General features: G+C 38.8%; 1 protein-coding gene across 2 annotated transcripts in view; it reads right to left on the minus strand.

The window, feature by feature from the left end:
- The window catches only part of ATP9B (ATPase phospholipid transporting 9B (putative)), a 175,543-nt gene that overhangs the window by 141,776 nt on the left and 14,759 nt on the right, over positions 1-19,008 (minus strand). For both annotated transcript variants that reach the window (XM_035316839.1, XM_035316838.1), the window contains exons 2-4: positions 17,925-17,936; positions 13,718-13,891; positions 3,150-3,300 (exon numbers count right to left, since the gene is read on the minus strand). In XM_035316839.1, coding sequence (XP_035172730.1) covers positions 3,150-3,300; positions 13,718-13,891; positions 17,925-17,936 — 337 coding nt within the window. The remainder of the gene's footprint in view (positions 1-3,149; positions 3,301-13,717; positions 13,892-17,924; positions 17,937-19,008) is intronic.

Here is a 19,008-nt window from a genome sequence, read left to right on the forward strand (position 1 = left end):
CGTGAGAATACCCTAAAACTTTAACCCCATCTGCAGCACACAGAGAAAACAGGTAACATCAATTCCTAATTACTTTGATTCACCACATTCTCTCAGCACACTCCCTCTTCCACATAGCCACTGAAGTTTCTCCTCTTGTACAAGCTGAAGATCTACAACTCAACTGTTTCTCTCTGAGGATTCTCAGTTTTCAAAGGGGCTAAGTTAACCATCAGCTGAGACACATTCCTTCAAAATTACCACTTCCCATAGTTATTAAAAATAATGAAACTACTCAGTCTTCAAGAATAAATGTTGTTTAGGAAGACAAAATGACTACAGAGATGATCCAGGGAGAGTGGGTGGGTATTGTTCTCCTTCCAAAAGGCTATCAGATAGAATCTCAGAATAAGATAGTATTCTTCAGTTTCCATAGCAAGACCAACTTTTTTTTTTTTTGAACAAAAGTAATGACAGTTTACTAAGGTTTTAGAAAGTTTAAACTATGCAATATTAATAATAACATGGACTTGAAGTAATCTGGAAAAAAAAACAACTTAGCACTAAATTTCTCAAAAGAACCTTTTGTAATAACTATTGATATAGAGGATGTGTCTATTAATAAATGTAAGTTTGGTCTAAACTCTAAGATATTGTTCAAGTTCTAATTGAAGACAAAGTATCCTCACCATAGAATAAATTGTTCCATATTCCAAAAGAATGACAGATGCTGACATCTGGTATAACATGATGCATCTAGCTACTAGGGAGTGACTAGCTACTAGAAGTGGCTACTGAACTTGCAATATTATTCTAGAATTGTAAGTGCACAGTGAGTAATAAATTGCTTCAAAGCCAAAAGTTTCAAAACAGATCAAAAACACATTTAAATAGTATCTCCATCTTTTAACTTTACAATTCAGTTGACATTGCAATGACTGCATGAAAATCAAAGCTACTTGACAGATATTTATTGCTTTCATCAATGCAACATTATTAATTTTTTTAAAAAACTAAGCCATAGGAAAAAAAAATCAGAAAAGTTAATCTCAACGTGTCTTTCTGGCAAAGTAGCAGAACCTTAATGTTACCAGTGTCTTGCAAGAGTGTTATATTACTATTGTTTAGCAAAAAGGCTACCTAGACAACCTCAAATCTTTTGCTTTTTTCTAAATTGGAACTGACAAAACTGTAAATCCAAAAAGATGTTATTTATGGAAATTACCATAAAATTTCTAAAAAGCTGTACCAAGTGATGAAGAGGAAATAGTAAACAAACTGGTAGAAGCAGTATTTTATATAAAGGTAAAGAAATTAGAACTAAATTTGGGAACATTAGAGCTCTTTTAGCCAGTAAGATTCTGTTAACCTTAACATTTGATATCAAAGTATAAGCTTCACATAATCATTGAAAACTATCCAAAACTGTCAATTGAAATGTTAAAAAAATAAAATCCTAAACAGAAGACTAATCTTCAAATATGATTTCAACCGGGGCAACTCATTCAGGTCAACATTTATAACTTAGTTACATCTATAGTTTTGGAACCAATACAAGTGTTTCCTACAAATTATTTGTAGTAGCACAGTGCAAATACAGATAGCTACAGAGTACTTCCTATCAATTAAAAGTGTTAATTTATGTCTAAAATTAAAATTGAGAAGTATTTTATTTTCACGAACTACTGTGTGATATCCACTTAGAATCCCACTTTCTTCTTTAGTTACTTCTGAATTCCCAAAAAATATATAAAAAATATTTCTGATCCTGGCTATGCAGCTAAACCAAGATTTTTCAAAAGAGATCAAAAAAAGAACATTAACTCTCTCAACAGAGAAGTGCAAGCTATGGATGATCCTTACGGGAAACACGAATCTAGTTTAGGATTTGTAATCTACACTGAAGATTTCTAGTCACAATAATCAATAGCTTACTATATGCGTAATGAATTTTCTGACCTTTAGGAATGCATATGCAGGTTAGCCAATTTCAATGTATTTAATAATTTAAAATTCTGAAGAAAATATTTACTTGGTTCAACAGAGATGAGAATATTTTATCTGCCTGTGATAAGTGACATTTTATTTCTTTGACAGGAGATCAGTCTTAATTACAAAACCATTAGGTTTTGTTGTTGGTGTTTTAATAATGAAATGTATTAGAAAGCACCTGCCAGTCACTGGACCAAAGGGGCTAGAGGAATAAAATCAATACTCTTATAAATCTGCATGATCACTTAAAACGGTAAGACAAAGCATGTCTGTATTCAAATGTAGAATACATTTTTTGCAACATGTCACAAAGTATTTCAAAAAGTGTATTAGTAAAATTTATAATATCATCAGCATACATTTTTAGGTGTTAACTGGTGACGCTTCAACATCTGTCTTCTCTATTTTTGTACCTCGTTACAGTAACTAATTTTTGAAAAGTAAACAGACAACATTTCATCATCTAGACTGTGAACGCTATATGCAAAAAAAGGAAACGATTCAGACACATATGGGTTCTTGAAAAAAAAGAAAGCAAAAAACCTGCATCTACTCCACAACAAAAGTATTATCTGAAGGATTGCATTCAAAACCAAAAGGACTACATATTTTTTTAGACTGCAGTAAGAAATACAACTCTGAAAAGTACTACTCTACTAAGCTAAGCCTTACATAATTCCATATAAATCAATGAGATTTTTCCTTATGAGTTCATATTTCAGAATGCATCATTTATTGTGCTTTCAATGGCAGTGACCATGCAGAAATATCTGTATTAGTACATTGATTTTCATCTGTTTCTCAACTACAGTCAGTATTCTGTGGCACTTTCACAACTGATAGTGTAGAATTGACTGTTTCAAACAGAGGATTACAAATTTCTAATCATGAACAGAAAAAGGCAAGGAAATGCAACTCAAATTTGTAAAACTTCACTGAAATCCAACTGTTCCAAGTCATACAAATTGCACTTCTCTAGTAAATAACCCTTTGAAAATACAATTAAGAAAAAAGCCGCTTTGCTCTTACTGTCAATTGCAATTAAAGACATTGAGATAAAGGTAGAGAAAAATGAAGAATCTGGGCAAATAAATGATCTTTTCACAGAATTGCCAAATAAAGAAAACAGTACAGAACATACAGTCAGGCCAATACCAGAAAATGATTAGTAGCCTTACCCCAGGTATAAAGGTAAAGATGTTGTATTTTTGATTTTTAATGGCATTTTTGGGGTATTTTTCTTCACACTTTTCAGGACACCCAAGCCACACTGTGCGAGCCTTCAGCTCTTTCTTTCTTCGGCAAATGTTTATAAGCCAATCAGAACAACTGAAAAGAAAAATAATTGTTTACTTTCATACTAAAAAAATACTGTATATGATAATCAATTTCAAACATGGAATCCTGAAGCTAAGAAAAATAGGTGCTTTTTTTCACTGTATCTAGATTAGTAAGCATGACGTTGACTTCTAATATTTAGGTTAATTACACAGAACTCTTAACTCAGACACACACACAAATATACTCACGTTTATGTATGTGGATACACACTTTTATATATGTGGATATGTACATACATACACTTTATACATCTATAAAAACACATAAATAATATCTATCTGTAGATATATATAGTTGAGCAACCTGGTCTAATGCAAGGTGTCCTTGCCCTTGGCAGGGGGGCTGGAACTATATGGTCTTTAAGGTCCCTTCCAACCCAAGTCATTGTACTATTTTATAAATGTTGTGTAAATATATATATTTGTTCACACATTTTATATTACATATAGTAATGTATATGTAATATATATGTCATATATAATGTATAATGTATTGTAATATAATGTAATATATGTAATAATGTATAATAATATGTAATAATGTAGTAATAATGTAATGTAATATATGTAATATATAATACATGCAATATAGCAATATATATGGATCCATATAAGTCCATGGGTCTGGATGGGATTCATCCCAGGGTGCTTAGAGAGCTGGCTGATGTCATTGTGGGACCTCTCTCAATTATTTTTCAATGGTCTTGGGAATCTGGAGAGGTCCCAGTTGACTGGAAGCTGGCAAATGTACCAATTTTCAAGAAGGGCAAGAAAGAAGACCCTGGCAACTACAGGCCTGTCAGTCTCAAATGAGTGCCTGGTAAAAATATGGAGAAGATGATCCTTGAAGTTATTGAAGCACACCTGGGGGACAATGCAGTCATTGGTCCCAGCAAACACTGGTTCACGAGGTCCAGTTTGACTAACTTGATTTCCTTTTATATTAAGATCACCCATCTAGTTGATCAAGGGAAACCAGCTGATGGGATTTATTGGATTTCAGTAAAGCTTTTGACACAGTTTCCCATAGGATCCTACTGGACAAAATGTCTAGCATACAGCTAGATCATACAAACATCATACAATGGGTGAGCAATTGGCTGACAGGCAGAGCTCAAAGGTTTGTGGTAAATGGGGCCATATCAGGCTGGCGGCCAGTCACCATTGGGGTCCCCCAAGGCTCCATTTTAGGGCAGTCCTCTTCAATGTTTTTATAAATGATTTGGATGTAGGACTAGAAGGTGTTCTGAGCAAATTTGCTGACGACACCAAACTTAGAGGAGTTGTTGACTCTGTTGAGGGTGGAAAGGCCTTGCAGAGAGATCTGGACAGATTGGAGAGCTGGGCGATCACCAACCGCATGAAGTTTAACAAGAGCAAGTGCCAGGCTGTGCACCTGGGACAGGGCAACCCTGGCTATACGTACAGACTGGGCAATGAGATGCTGGAGAGCAGCTCTGTAGAGAGGGATCTGGGGGTTGTGGTTGACAGCAAGTTGAATATGAGCAAGCAGTGTGCCCTGGCAGCCAGGAGGGCCAACCGTACCCTGGGGTGCATCAAGCACGGCATCACTAGTCGGTTGAGGTAGGTGATTGTCTCACTCTACTCTGAGTTGGTGTGGCCTCACCTCAAAGTACTGTGTGCAGTTCTGGACACCACAGTACAAAAAGGATGTGAAACTGTTGGAGAGTGTTCAGAGAAGGGCTATGAAGATGGTGAAGGGCCTAGACAGGAAGACGTATGAGAAGCGGCTGAGGTCACTTGGCCTGTTCAGCCTGGAATAAAGGAGGCTGAAGGGAGACCTCATCGTGGTCTACAGCTTCCTCACAAGAGGGAGTGGAGGGTCAGACGCCAATCTATTCTCTTTAGTGACCAGTGATAGGACCCATGGGAATGGTGTCAAGCTGAGACGGGAGGTTTAGGCTAGACACCAGAAAGAGGTTCTTTACTGAGGGGATTGTCGCACACTGAAACAGAGTCCCCAGGAAAGTAGTCACTGCACCAAGCCTCTCAGAGTTAAGAAGCGTTTGGACTGTGCACTTAGTCACATGGTCTGAATTTTCAGATAGACCTCTGTGGTGCCAGGAGTTGGACTTGATGATCCTTATGGGTCCCTTCCAACTCGGGATATTCTATGATTCTATGAGAATATATATACATATAATACATATGATATTATATATCTGTATATGTAAATACACACACACACAAACATTTGCACATTCTTTACAGAAAAACCTAGTAAAATACTTTCAATATAGAATCACAGAATGGCTCAGGTTGGAAGGGACTTCTGAAGATCATCTGGTCCAACCCCTCTGCTGAGCAGGATCACCTAGAGCACACTGGGCAGAACGGCATCCAGGTCGGTTTTGAATATCTCCAGAGAAGGAGACTCCACAACCTCTCTTGGGCAACATGTTCCTGTGCTCTGTCACCCTCACAGGAAAGACAGATCACCCTCTCATATTCGGATCTTCCTGTGCTTCAGTTTGTGCCCACTGTCTCTCATCCTGTTGCTAGGCACAACTGAAGAGAATGTGCTTCCATCCTCTTGACACCCTCCCAATAAAATTTGATATGCATCCTCTTGACACACCTCCCAATACCCCTTACCCTGACACAGATTAAAAAATACTAGTTAATACCAGTCAGTACTTGCAATGACTAAATTCTCCCATCATTAAATAGTTAACTCATCCACCATATGTCACAGTCCTTTGGCTAAATTCTTTGTCTTGTATTACTGATATTATAATTATGCTAATGGTTAAAGAGGAGATAAGTCTTCTGTTACATGAAGTTAGAAAAAAAAAAAAAAACAAACAACCAACATCTTTGTTAGACTAGCACTATAACGTAAATAGTAAAATTTAGTCTACCTGTAGCAGAAGTAACAGGGAAGTTTACCTAATGCCACACTGTAAAACATTTTCAAGTAAAATAGAAACATAAGCTCTAAAAGCAGACCACATAACAATATGCAAGGATGAAATTCAGCTCACAAAGAAAGAGCATCCTTGCCTAATCAGTTTACAAAAGCACTAAAGAGGGTTTAAACTATGAGCAATGAGATGAACAGAAAGAGCTTACATGCACCTATAAGTAACTGCAACTCAGACAATGACACAAGAATTATGGGATGAGATAACAATGTTAAGAGAGAACAACAACAACAACAAAAGCTGTGAAATGCAATCACAGAATCAGAATCATAGAATGGCCGAGGTTGGAAGGCACCTCCAGAGATCATCAATCTATGGACAACACCCCTGATTTTGAGTATCTCCAAAGAAGAAGACTCCACAACCTCTCTGGGCAGCCTGTTCCAGTGCTCTGTCACCCAAACTATAAAGAAGTTCTTCCTCATATGGCAAACCTCCTGTGGTTCAATTTACACCAATTGCCCCTTGTCCTATCACAAGCCACAACTGAGAAGAGTTTGGCCCCATTCACTTTACATTGTCCCCTCAGGTTGGTAAGATCCTCTCTCAATCTCCTCTTCTCTAGGCTAAACAGACAGACCCAGCTCAATTAGTCTTTCCTCATAGGACAGTTGTTCTGATCCCTTAATCATCTTTGTGGCTCTCTCTAGAGCCACATCTCTTTGTGGACCCTCTCTAGAAGTCCTATGTCCCTCTGGTACAGGGGAGCCCAGAACTGGACACAATACTCCACGTGTGGCCTCACCAGGACTGAGTAGAAGGGGAGGATCATCTCCCTTGACCTACTGGCAACACTCTTCCAAATGCATCCCAGGATACCATTGGCCTTCTTGGTCGGAAGGGCACACTCCTGGCTCATGGTTAACTTGTTGTCCATGACGACCTTCGGATACTATCTCTGCATTTTTAATTCTGGTGGAGGGGCCTTAATCATGTTCGGAGTCTGTTCTAGACTAGTGATTTGGAAAGAATGAGTAGACAGGACTTTTTTGAGCACCCACTGCAGTCAAAGAACAGGCCAAAGTGGTAACAGTGGATTTCAACTACACCAACACGTGAAAAGAAGTGATATAAGTTTTCTAGTGAGGTGTTTGAACATAATGGCAGTATGCAGGCAAAGAACTGACTGGACAGCCTGTTAAGGTCCCTTCCTAAACTGTTCTTCCACAACTACAGTATCACGGTACAAACAAATAAGCACTGGAGAAAGGCTGATAGTTAGCTTGCATCACTACAGTCCCATTTGAAATGTTCTTTGTCTGTAACCTGTACTATCAGAGGTCTGTTTAGAAACTAATTTTGCCAAAGAATAAATGAAATTCAAATTTGCTGGGTCTTCTTAGGGAAAACTAGGTTATGCAAAAGTAAAATCATTCAAAGCAACCATCACTTGGTTCATGAAATGCCACTACACAACACTCACAAGCCATCATATTTCAAGACTTCAGCTTCAAATGCCAGTATATTAAATTTTCCTCCTTGATGCTTTCACTACGGAACTGACATCAATTTAGTTTGATTCGATGCATTTTACTTTTGTAATAAATATAAGACCATTCAAAAACTTTTTTCCATCAATTGTAAATAGTAACAAAGAATTATTCTACTTTAAACACTGTAACAGCATTAGTTCAGAATTCAAAATGCAATCATTCTGTTTACTAACATACAACAGTTCAGAATAACCTTACAGATGTCTTGATCATGACAAGCATCTTTAAAGCAATATGAACAGCGCTGCTTTCTACGTGCCACAGTTCCACCATCAGTTTAATGGCTGTGAACTTATCCTGCTGCTGCTGAAATGGCTAGTACCATCTTCCTCCTATAATAAAGGTGTGCATTCTTCCCCTTCCCTCGTGCCTACACAAGTATTTGGGCAACTGCATGGGTTAACCTGACCAGCAAATTGATCTAGCTGTAAGATAATATGGAACAAAAAGTGGGGTTGATTTCAAACAAATCCATTCCTGATCTTTAAAATCTAGAAAATCATAAAAATAGTTGCAAAATCACAGGTTACATGCTCACAGCATAAGGTGGAACAATTCAACTTCATGCCAGCTTGGACTTAAACTTGGCAAAACTGCTTGTGGAATTAAAGTTTTAAACACGTTAGTTTTCAGGGCACGTAATGGAGGACAACACAGCTGGAAGATAAAGCTTAGCTGTATAATGGAAAGCGATGATATAGACCTGTAGCAAAAAAGTTCTGAGGAAAATTATTTTTTCTAGGAAAGCGAACAGAAGCATGACAACTCCTGTCCACAAGCCTGTAGAGAGAAATACGCTGATGGCCTTTGAAATCTTGCATTGTTTAAATGTTTGGAATTTGAACTGCAAAAAGTGTGAATATTTGACTAGTCAAATCTCTCTTTTGTAGAATAATCTCCACAAATACTAAGGAGTTTTCTATTGGTAAAATTAAGCATTTAACTAAAGCAATTGAACTAGTGCCTTTCTTGCCATGGAGTTTCCCATTCTTCTACTTTCTGCAATACAGACTGATAGAGAAGCTGAAACAGATGTCATAACAACAATCAGTTTAGCAAATGCCAAAAAATACAGACACAAGAATGATGTCTGACTAGTCAACAACTGTGATACCTTTGATAGAAAGGACTGACACAGAGCTAAAAACACTGAAGTTCTCAGACACAAGAAAAAATAAATATTACAGGTTGTGCCCAAATCAATACTGTAACGGTTCCAATGAGTTTTACTACCTCAAAAGTCAAAATAACTATTTTTCATTTACAGTCTTAATGGTAAACATTGTTATATCACACAAAGACTAAGAGAGGGGCACTTGCCTCAAATCCAAACCAATTTACATTTATTCAGATTTTTAAGAACAACAGTCTAGCTAATATTTTGGAATTTTTGATATTTTTGTAACCTCTAAATATGAGTGAAACAAGCATCAGGAGATAAATTGGAATAACATTCTCTGAACTTCAAAAATCCCCAAAACAATGATCAACACAAACTTGATCCTTGATTTTCCTGAAATCTTTAATGGAAACACCTTAGGCTATAAATTCAGTGATTTAAAAAAAAAAATCACATTGTTGATTTAAGCATTTATTTCAAACGTCCTTGCCTAGAAAGTTCAACACATACATAAAAAGCTTGCTTTTAAAAACAAACAAACAAACAAACAAACAACTATAGACTGTGATGCATGTATCAATATAACTTATTGTATATATAAATAAATGAACTAAGAGATAAAAGAACTTTAAGGTATAGGCATAAACAGGGGGTGATTTTGTTTTTGTTTTTAAACCAACCTGCTTCTTAATAGTTTTATTTTCCAATTTGAAGGAACTACGGTAGTCTTTACGTCACTGATGCTATACTCAAAAACCATGCAGCAATTGTTAAATAAGGACCTTTAACTTTTCATAAATACAGTGCATCTTGCCAAGTCAAAAGCTAAAGTGAAAGTCTCAAATGACTCTGTAGCTCTAATAATAAGGACTTTTTCCCCCCTTTTTTCATTACTTTTATCCTACAAGCTTAACTGCCAGTATCTTTCACAAAACATCATTTTCATCAGAATGGAAAGATAATAAAAAAGCTCTATATTGTGTGCAAGGGTCAGCTTTTCCTTATTAGGTTTTAAGTAGCAGAAACTAGTTCTGCAAAGAAAACATACTGTAATTATTGTACTCAACAGGTAGCTTCAGTAATCAGGCCAAAAGCAACACAGTGGTCATGTCATTCTTAAAAGATCAGCATTTTCCCATGCTTCTGCATAACAAATGCATTGCAGATTAATTGGAAGCGTACAGGCCATCTTAGAGCCCAAATTAATCCGAGCATTTGATATCCCCTTCACTTCATATGGAAATGCCATTCAATGGCACCATTTTCATAGGGACAAAGTGTTTTTTGATAACAAGTGGAATGTAAATCTCATGAGAAAGAAATCAATCCAGCCCAAAGAACTCCAGAGTATTGATCTATGTGCATTATAATTTCACAAGCTTGAAGAGAATTTGTAAGTTAAAGGGGAAATGATTATAGCCACAAAACAGCTGCTATACCACAGTTTTCTTTTAACTGTGTTATGAAAGCAATAAATATGCAGTTTCTGAAGTTAAAAGTTTTATTGTTTGAATTAAGGCTTCAGTTTGTTCAAAATCAAAGACATTTGATTTAATTATGATTTTTTTTTTCAAATGTAAAAAAAGCTGCAGATTTGCAAATAAAGTTCACACCATTCAGTTCTGGCCAACAATAGTCTATTGTATACACAAGTTAAAAGCTGAATAATGGATTTTACAATATCAATTTTAATGTACACTGAACTTTGACAAATATTCCATATTTGCTCCTGCCAAAAGGGTGAAACTTTTTCAATTAAACAACCATATGATTATTAGTAACAATAAAGTAGCAAAAGGCATAGAATATCAAATTGCAAAACTGCAAAGTAAGATGGAAACCTTCCACTCCCAAAAATGAGTTTAATCCCAACAATGCAAAACAAATAAACTAGTGGGTTTGGGGGTTGGTTTATTTGTAAAAAGTAAAGTGTTTTTGAACTCAAACACAAGATTTTCCCTAAGGATCTAAAAGAAAACAGGGGCCCCTTGAGCTTGGCTCCAGACAAATGCATAGTCTCTCATTGTATTCACCCTTCTATGACAGCTTTGGAAAAAAAAAAAAAAACCAACACTTAGGATATAAGTTAAGACACAAAAGGAAGCTCTGGGTGGGGTAGAAATTTAAACGTCATCCAATTTCAGGTAGGAGATACTCATTTCCACAGGAACAAGGTTAAATTTTACATTCTGTTGAACTGAACAGGTTTCAGACTGCTATGCTGTCTGATTTAATCTGATATTTAATCAAATATTACACTTACAAAAATGCAGCTTGCCTTCTGGAAGCAATTAAATTTCAGTTCTTTGCAGAAGTCGTATAATCTACCTTCAACACATATGAAAATAATTTTCTCACATACTCTGTTCCATTCCAACTGTGAAGGCATCAACACCCAATTCTCCACCAAACCAATATCTTACACCCTGATTCTGCTCCACAGTATAAGTAATAATTCCATATACAGCAGTACTGTAGCCTCCACTTCTCCCATATCATCTTCCAAATGTTCCTAGGCAATTTTATGAGCTGCATTCAGTAGCTACCAACAAACATTCACGGAGTTTAATTATAATGAGAAACCACCAAAACCTTTAACTGTTAACACTGAATGCACATCCTTGACTTCTACCAAGGACAAAGCCCCAGGGGTGCTTTCAGCCAAAAAGAAACCTCCCTATTACCATAAAAAGTATTTACATATACAGAACCTCACCCAAAATGAGGTTTTTATCCAGCCTGATTGGACCAGTAGATAAGATCTCTGCAAGGTACCACGGGAACCATTTTCCAGTTAATCTTCTCCAACTCACCTATGCAGATCTCTGCACCTATCCTGTGGGAGTATCCTCTACCTGCTGAAGTCCTACTGAAATTTCAGGCTAGGATCTCTTCATTGTCTTTTTTTTTTTTCATGAAAAAAAATCTGTTATCATGCCCTGTTACAGAAAATTCCAAAAATGCCTCTATGTATAAAGGTAAGACTGAAAGGACTCCTTAACGTATCAAAATTCAGTTGAGTAAATCAGCAAAGCTACTTCAGCAATAAGATGTGTATAAAATGTAGCAAACTGATTCATCCATAATGCATTTTCTTTTCTCTTTTCATTCTCAAAAATCCAACTTTAAACATTTTTTTAACTAGGCTTGTGCTCTACTCAAAGCTCAGATTAACTATCAAGTTTAAAAAGTAATAAAACTTGAAATTTTGCAATCCTCAGCATCAATGACCTTTGTGAAATCCATTTATGATTATTAATGAGTTCAACCTTGTCTTGCAGTTGCCTACCCCTCTCCATGCACTGGAGATTCTTCAGTGCCTCTGTCAGGGCAACTACAGGGTGCCCTCTTGACTATTCTGCCTATTTTTATGAAACTATTTTCAGGAACACAACTGAAATCTCCATCCTTCAGTCCATTTTTGTTCAAATCACCAGAAAAATCAATAAGTGCATAAAGACTGAGAATGAGCACCATGTATGCCTCGCTTCCTTAGAAAAACAAAGGCTACGACATTTACAACTGGAATAGCTATATGCAGCATGATTCAGGACAGTTAATCTAAAATCAAGGTCTCATGACTGAAGTCCTGTAAAGTGTAAGACACACAAGGTCTGCTCATTTAGAAGAGCTAAACAGAAACTGTCCATTACAGTAACTAATACTCACACATTTAAACTTACCTTAAGTATGTTTAACATTTTAAAATATTTCCAGAAAAAATAACAGCCTCTTAAAATGCTTTCAAATATTAAAAAATACAGTATTTCTATAACAAAAACACTACTTCCAAAAATCATCTACATATACAAACTCATTCTACTGTTTTCTCATTTCCTTCCTTCTACTTTCCAACAATTTATTTCCACTAATACACGGATTTTTGTTAAGTCATTACAGGGAGAAGAAATCAACACAGACTGTATTTTTCTGCAAACAGTAAAGCTATATAAGAAAATTATTTCAGAACAGAAAGTGCACAAATACAGCTTGCAATTGATTAAGTAAAACAACACTGACAGACCTTCTGGAATTTATTAAGTATCATGAAAACTACCTGTGAAAATTTCTATCTAAACCAATTCTAAAACTACCTGCTAAAAAAGTTTGAGTTCACTGGAAGTAGTCCACTCACTCTGTTTTTCAAATGACTGATTTTCAAATCTAATCTAATTATCATTCAAGATAAAATGTTAGTTTTAAACACCCTGATGGCAAATTCTATAATTAGAAATTTTCTAGCAATTTGTTAGTAAGTTTCTATGCCAAGGCAACTGCATACATCTGAGTCTGCCATGAAGTTTAAAAATAAGAACCAAATCATAAGAGCTAATTGCACCTATGATTCACTCCAAGGCCAACAGTTACAACTATTTTTTAATCCTTTAAAGCTGAAGTTATAACTAATCATTTGTTATTGCTTTTTCGTTTTGGCAACAACATCAAATTCATTACAATCTGCATTTTGTCAACTTAACACATTAGCACTCTCAAAAAAATTCAAGAAAAGTTTTAATCCATTTCACCTGATGTAGTTTTGAGCATAAGTGACAACCATGCCTATATGCTGTTATGGACCTGGGACTAGTATGAGTCCAGTACCTGATCTCCCTTAAAAGCCTCCTTCTTGAAAGTCAGCAAAGCACACAGGAGAAATACACAGCAGCTCTTTCAAACATTTTATTAACTGCTAATAATGTTCTAGGAGGGGCAAATGTAAACAAAGTAGTCAAAAGGTACATGACAAGCATACTGTACTCCTGTTCTCTGCGCATATCATACAATACACAATTAGTATTTGGGTAATTCACTGAATAGCTTAATAAAAAGTGCTAGTATGCAACAAACCTAGTGCAAAGGAACTTCCAGCCACCACAGATAAACCATTCTAAGCCTCTCTTTCTTTGAGAAATTCTGGCTCTTGGTAGGGTGTGGTAATCACTCTCATCATTTTCAAAGCCTTCTTCTGACATCATTAGTGGCATTTCATCCAAATGAGAGGACTCATCTTCCACTTGGTACCTGGCAAGATAAAATAAAAACAGTAAATCAATAATCAACATATTTTTTTATTACCAGGAATCTCATAAAGTAACAAAAGGTAATTTTTACTACATGGAATTTTATTAGAGATGTTTTCAATCCAAATACCTTGTGTACTTGTCCTAACATATCAACAAGAATTTTTGATTTGTTAAAAATGGGCAATACGCAAAAAAGCTTGCAATCACCCAGCCCTTGATATAAATCATTACAGGGAAATTCCTGTTTGATATAGAATTAGTACATACAGAGCTGCAATGTCATACTTTCAAAGGATTCTTTGCAAGATTTTGTTAAACAGAATTTGCTTTGTGTTGTGGTTTAACCCAGCAGGCACCTAAGCACCATACAGCCATTTGCTCATCTCACCCTCCCCACCCCTATCCCCAACATGGGGGAGAGAATCAGGGAAAAAAAGAGTAAAAGCTATTGGGTTGAGATAAAGAGAGTTTGGTAGGACAGAAAAGGAAGTGAAATAATAATAATGATGATAAAACTATTAATAATACTATATACAAACAAGTGATACACAACACAATTGCTCACCACCTGCTGACCAATGCCCAGCTAGCTCAGCCCCAAGCAACAGTCCCCCGCCCCACCCAGCCACCCCATATTAATTGCTCAGCGTGATGCCATATGGTATGGAATATCTCTTTGACCAGTCTGGGTCAGCTGTCCTGGGTCTGTTCCCTCTCAGCTTCTTATGCACCCCCAGACTCCTCGCTGGCAGTGTAGCATGAGACGCTGAGAAGTTCTTGACTGCATTGCTCCGTAACAACTAAAAAGTAATCAGGTCATTAACGTTATTCTCATCCTAAATGCAAAACACAGCACCATACCAGCTACTAGGAGGAAAATCAACTCTACCCTAGTTGAAACTACGACACTTGGCAAAGTTTACAGCAGATGCAAATGATGTGAGCTTTCATGGAAACAAACTTCGTATTTCCATTGAGCTTCAGCCTACTTTCCTGTTATACTTGTGTCTGTTCTTGCCTGTGCAGACCTCTATTTGAGTCACAACTTCTACACAACTCATCAGTATATTAGTTTTTGTTAATTAAACATTAGTTTAATGTAGAATTTTATAATTCTACATAGAAGTATTCAGCAGGTTAAAACACTTTCTTATGGGACCTATGAAAGACTAAGCTGACAATGGTCCTTCCCGCTCCAGAAAGCATTGACCACTTCAATTTTACACTTGTGGAATGCCTCTTATGGTCAGAGAAAACACCTGAATATTTGATAAGAAAACTCCCCCAGCTGCTTGAAAATTGAGTAAATTCTTCACTTTCAGTGGCTTAATGGTACAAAAATATGAAATAACTGAACTATTACTCAGGTTTCCTGTCACAGACTATTCAAAGGACAAATGAGGATATCAACTGAGGATATCAACTGGAAAAAAAATGTGAAATGAATTAGAGTCAAGCAAAGATCGTCTGTTTGTATGCAGTAACAAATACAATAACCCTAATGAATGTTAATACAAATGCGTGATACAGAAAATCATCCTAGATCAGACCTAAACAGTCAGAAAAGCTGGATGCATTAATGCTTAAAAACATACATATCAAATATCAAACCCAACAGATGCAAAAAATATATATATGTATATAAAAACTATTACTTGACACTATTGATAATTGTAGTTAAGCAGGCTTTAAATAAGACCAGTTGATGAAAAAGTATCTGATCAGAATAAAGAGATTCTGCATGTATATTTTATTCTTTAATTCTCAAACACTGCAGTTTGGAAGTCTAGAAGACTCTTGTCATTCTATTCTTTGTGTAATCTAAAATTGATCTCTCAAATTTATTCTTGCATTAGGAGTAGCGAAGAATGATTTTAAGAGCTCAGAAAAAAAAAAAAAAAAAACAACTTTTTTGTTTGAGTCACAAAAGAAGTATTTGGCAAATGCGAAGCTTCAAAATTACTCATTTTTTGTGTGAAAGCGGTACTTCATCTTTTGGAATATGCATACAAGGACTGTCTCATTTCCCCCCCAAGCAACCTAAACCCAATCTTTGTATAACAACAGTAATTAACAGAAAAACAAACAAACAAACAAACAAACAAAAATTCATTGCATACATTGGTGCGTTTGTACATGTAAAAAAACAAAACAAACAAACAAAAAAAAGTAACATAAGCTCTAAACATCTGAATATACAGTAGGGCAGCAGGGCTATATCCACACCAATAAACTGAATGAATGTTCCTAAGCATTACAAACAACAAAGCAGCCCGTATCTGTGCCCTTAAAACTCCTGGCTTCCAAAAAGCAGGATGACTCCTTGCAAAGGGAATCATCCCTAGATCGCTCCCACTGCCAAGCTGTACCTGGGGACTGTCCAGGAAGAGCAAGTGTTGCAACAACCCAAATTCATGCCAGGATACATGCTACCAGTTTAGAAGTAGTGAATTCCAGTATCTGGGAACATCTAAAGTATAACACGAATTTGCACAGCTATACAGAATAAAAAACACCTCTCATAACTGAGGAATTCAGTCCATTCTCTCACCTGCTGGGTGAGGTGGTATGTTCAGTACACATCTTTGACTAAACAGTAAGATCACAGTTTTATACAAAACAAGCAAGGTCCCGGAAATAAATCTTTACAACACAGATGGAGAAACTACTTGAACTGAGCAATACTAAACAAATCTTTCAGCGGGGGAATTTTATACAAAACTTAACACACAGTACACTGACAGACTACTTTTCTCTAAGGGGAAAATGGATACTAGCCCAGGAGCTGGCAGGGCTCATTAAGAGGGCTTTAAACTAGGGGAGAAGGGGGACAGGGATGAAAAAGGCTCATTAGAGAAGAGCTGGGGGGAACAATGTCTGGGCTGGGGAAGAAGGCAATGGCCCAACTAAAGCGCACCTACACTAATGCACACAGCATGGGCAATAAATAGGAGGAGCTGGAAGCAATTGTGCGGCAGGCAAGCTATGACTGGGTTGCCTTCCCTGAAACGTGGTGGGACCACTCCCATGACTGGAGTGCTGCAATGACTGGCTATAGGCTCTTCAGAAGGAACAGGCAGCACAGAAGGGCTGGTGGTGTGGCTCTCTATATTAGGGAGTGTTTTGACGTTGTGGCACTCGAGACTGGGAAAGATAAGGTTGAGTCCCTATGGGTTAGGATCAGCGGGAAGGCCAACAAGACAGGCATCCTGGTGGGGGTCTGTTATAGACCACCTAACCAGGATGAGGAGACGGATGAGGCATTCTACAGGCAGCTAGCAAAAGTTGCAAAATCGTCAGCTCTTGTCCTGGTGGGGGACTTCAGCTTCTCTCTCTCTGCCTCACAGAAGGTGGCTGGCTATAAGTGCCCTGAGTGGGGCCCCTGCATCCAGTCCAGCTGGTGGTACTCAAGAGCTCGAGGTGCTACGGCTGGAAGGAGAGAAAGAGAGGCAGAGGTGTTGCACGAGGAACACACGAAGCCATTCTTGTTGCACGCAAGCCATCAAGGTCTTTCGGTAATGTTCTCAAATCTATAGGCATCTATGTGCCTCATCTGTCTTAAGTGTGGTCTTGCCAAGTAGAACCTATCACAAGCAGATTTGCCATTCTAACAGCAATGTTTGCAATCCATACACAGAATGTTGACAGCTACAGTACTCTAGATAATTGGTTGAACCTAGAAAGCTAATGTCGGATTGCTGCTAGAATATTTTCTTGGTGGTTCTATCTGCAGTCTGGTGTCGCGCGAGGCATTGAGGTCCTGCCAGCGACCCGCGAGGCAAGGGAGGTGCTGAGGACTGCAGGCTGCTGCTAAGCACCTGGCACCAAGGCAGCCTCCTGCAGAGGACGTCGCGGCGGCTGCAGGCACCATGAGCCGGCGGCCACAGAACGAGCAGCCAGTGGAGGTCCCCGGGGACGAGACGTGCCCCATCAGCCTGGGCCGTCTGTCCAACGCAGCGCGCATTGACCCTTGCAGGCACTCCTTCTGCCTGGAGTGTGTCCATCGCTGGGCTGCCGAGGGAAACACCTGCCTGCTGTGCCGCAGGCACATCATTGCGATTGTGCGCCTGGCCCAAAGAGCTCGCGGAAGGTTCCAGCGCAACGCGCGGCTGGGGCGGCGGCAGCAGCAGCGGCAGAGGAGCCCCTCAAGCTACCGCTCCCGCAGCGTCTCGCCCAGGCACAGGGAGCGCAGCCCATCCACGGAACGCAAACTTGTCAGGAGCTTCTCCTGGCACGCGGGGCAGGCTGGGTGCAGACTGCCACGGTCCCCGCAGGACACCAACACCGGGGACACATCCTGGCTGCACAGGGTCCAGCAGGAGCAGCTGGGGGCTGGGGACCACACGGGTCACCAGGCCTGGCCCCCCGCCTGAGCAGGCGGCCAGGCCTCACCTGGGGATGGGCTGGGGGTGGCAGCCCCAGTTACCCCAGGAATAATAAATTATCACTTTTCCACCCTGAAAAGCCTCTGCCTGCACTTATTCCTGCATCGGTCAGCTGGGGAGGTACGGGGGGGAGCTGAACACAGCCCTCTCCCGCTGCCCGTGCCGCCAATTGGTTTGGGGATGTCTGCTCCTGATGGGGAGTGGCTGCAGGTGGAGGGTCCCTGGGTGAGACTTGGGGGTGAGAAGTAATTTGGGGGATGAGAAGTCACCATGGGACTGGGAAAGTGGTGGGGGCAGGAGCAGCCAGAAAGGTGTCCTGGCCGACTGGGAAAAAGGCTGATATCAAAAGTCTCCTAAAAGCCGGGCAGAAGAGAATGCCGGCCTGCTGGGGAACCGGGCCTGGCAACCTGGAGCATCCCTGGAAAGCGTTGCTGGCCTCCTACAAGTGCAGCCTAAGGGTACCTAAGAACCAGAGACTGCCTGAAGATACCACCACCAAGGGCAAAGGCAAGGAACTAGAAGAGCAACGGACTGTCTGAGAAGGAGGAACGGCTCTGGGAAAAGTGCCCTTCTCAGAGCCTAGGAAGCATCAGTGTCTATCGGTTGTCTCAGGTGAAACACAGAAATTAACAGCGGCTTTTGGCTGCTCTAAGGAGGTGGTGTCCTCTGCCCTCTTCTGTCTCTCTTGATAGAAATAGGACTCCTTTTTGACCCAAAATGGAGCGCATCT

Source organism: Oxyura jamaicensis, chromosome 2 (assembly GCF_011077185.1).
Source record: "Oxyura jamaicensis isolate SHBP4307 breed ruddy duck chromosome 2, BPBGC_Ojam_1.0, whole genome shotgun sequence".
NCBI lineage: Eukaryota > Metazoa > Chordata > Aves > Anseriformes > Anatidae > Oxyura > Oxyura jamaicensis.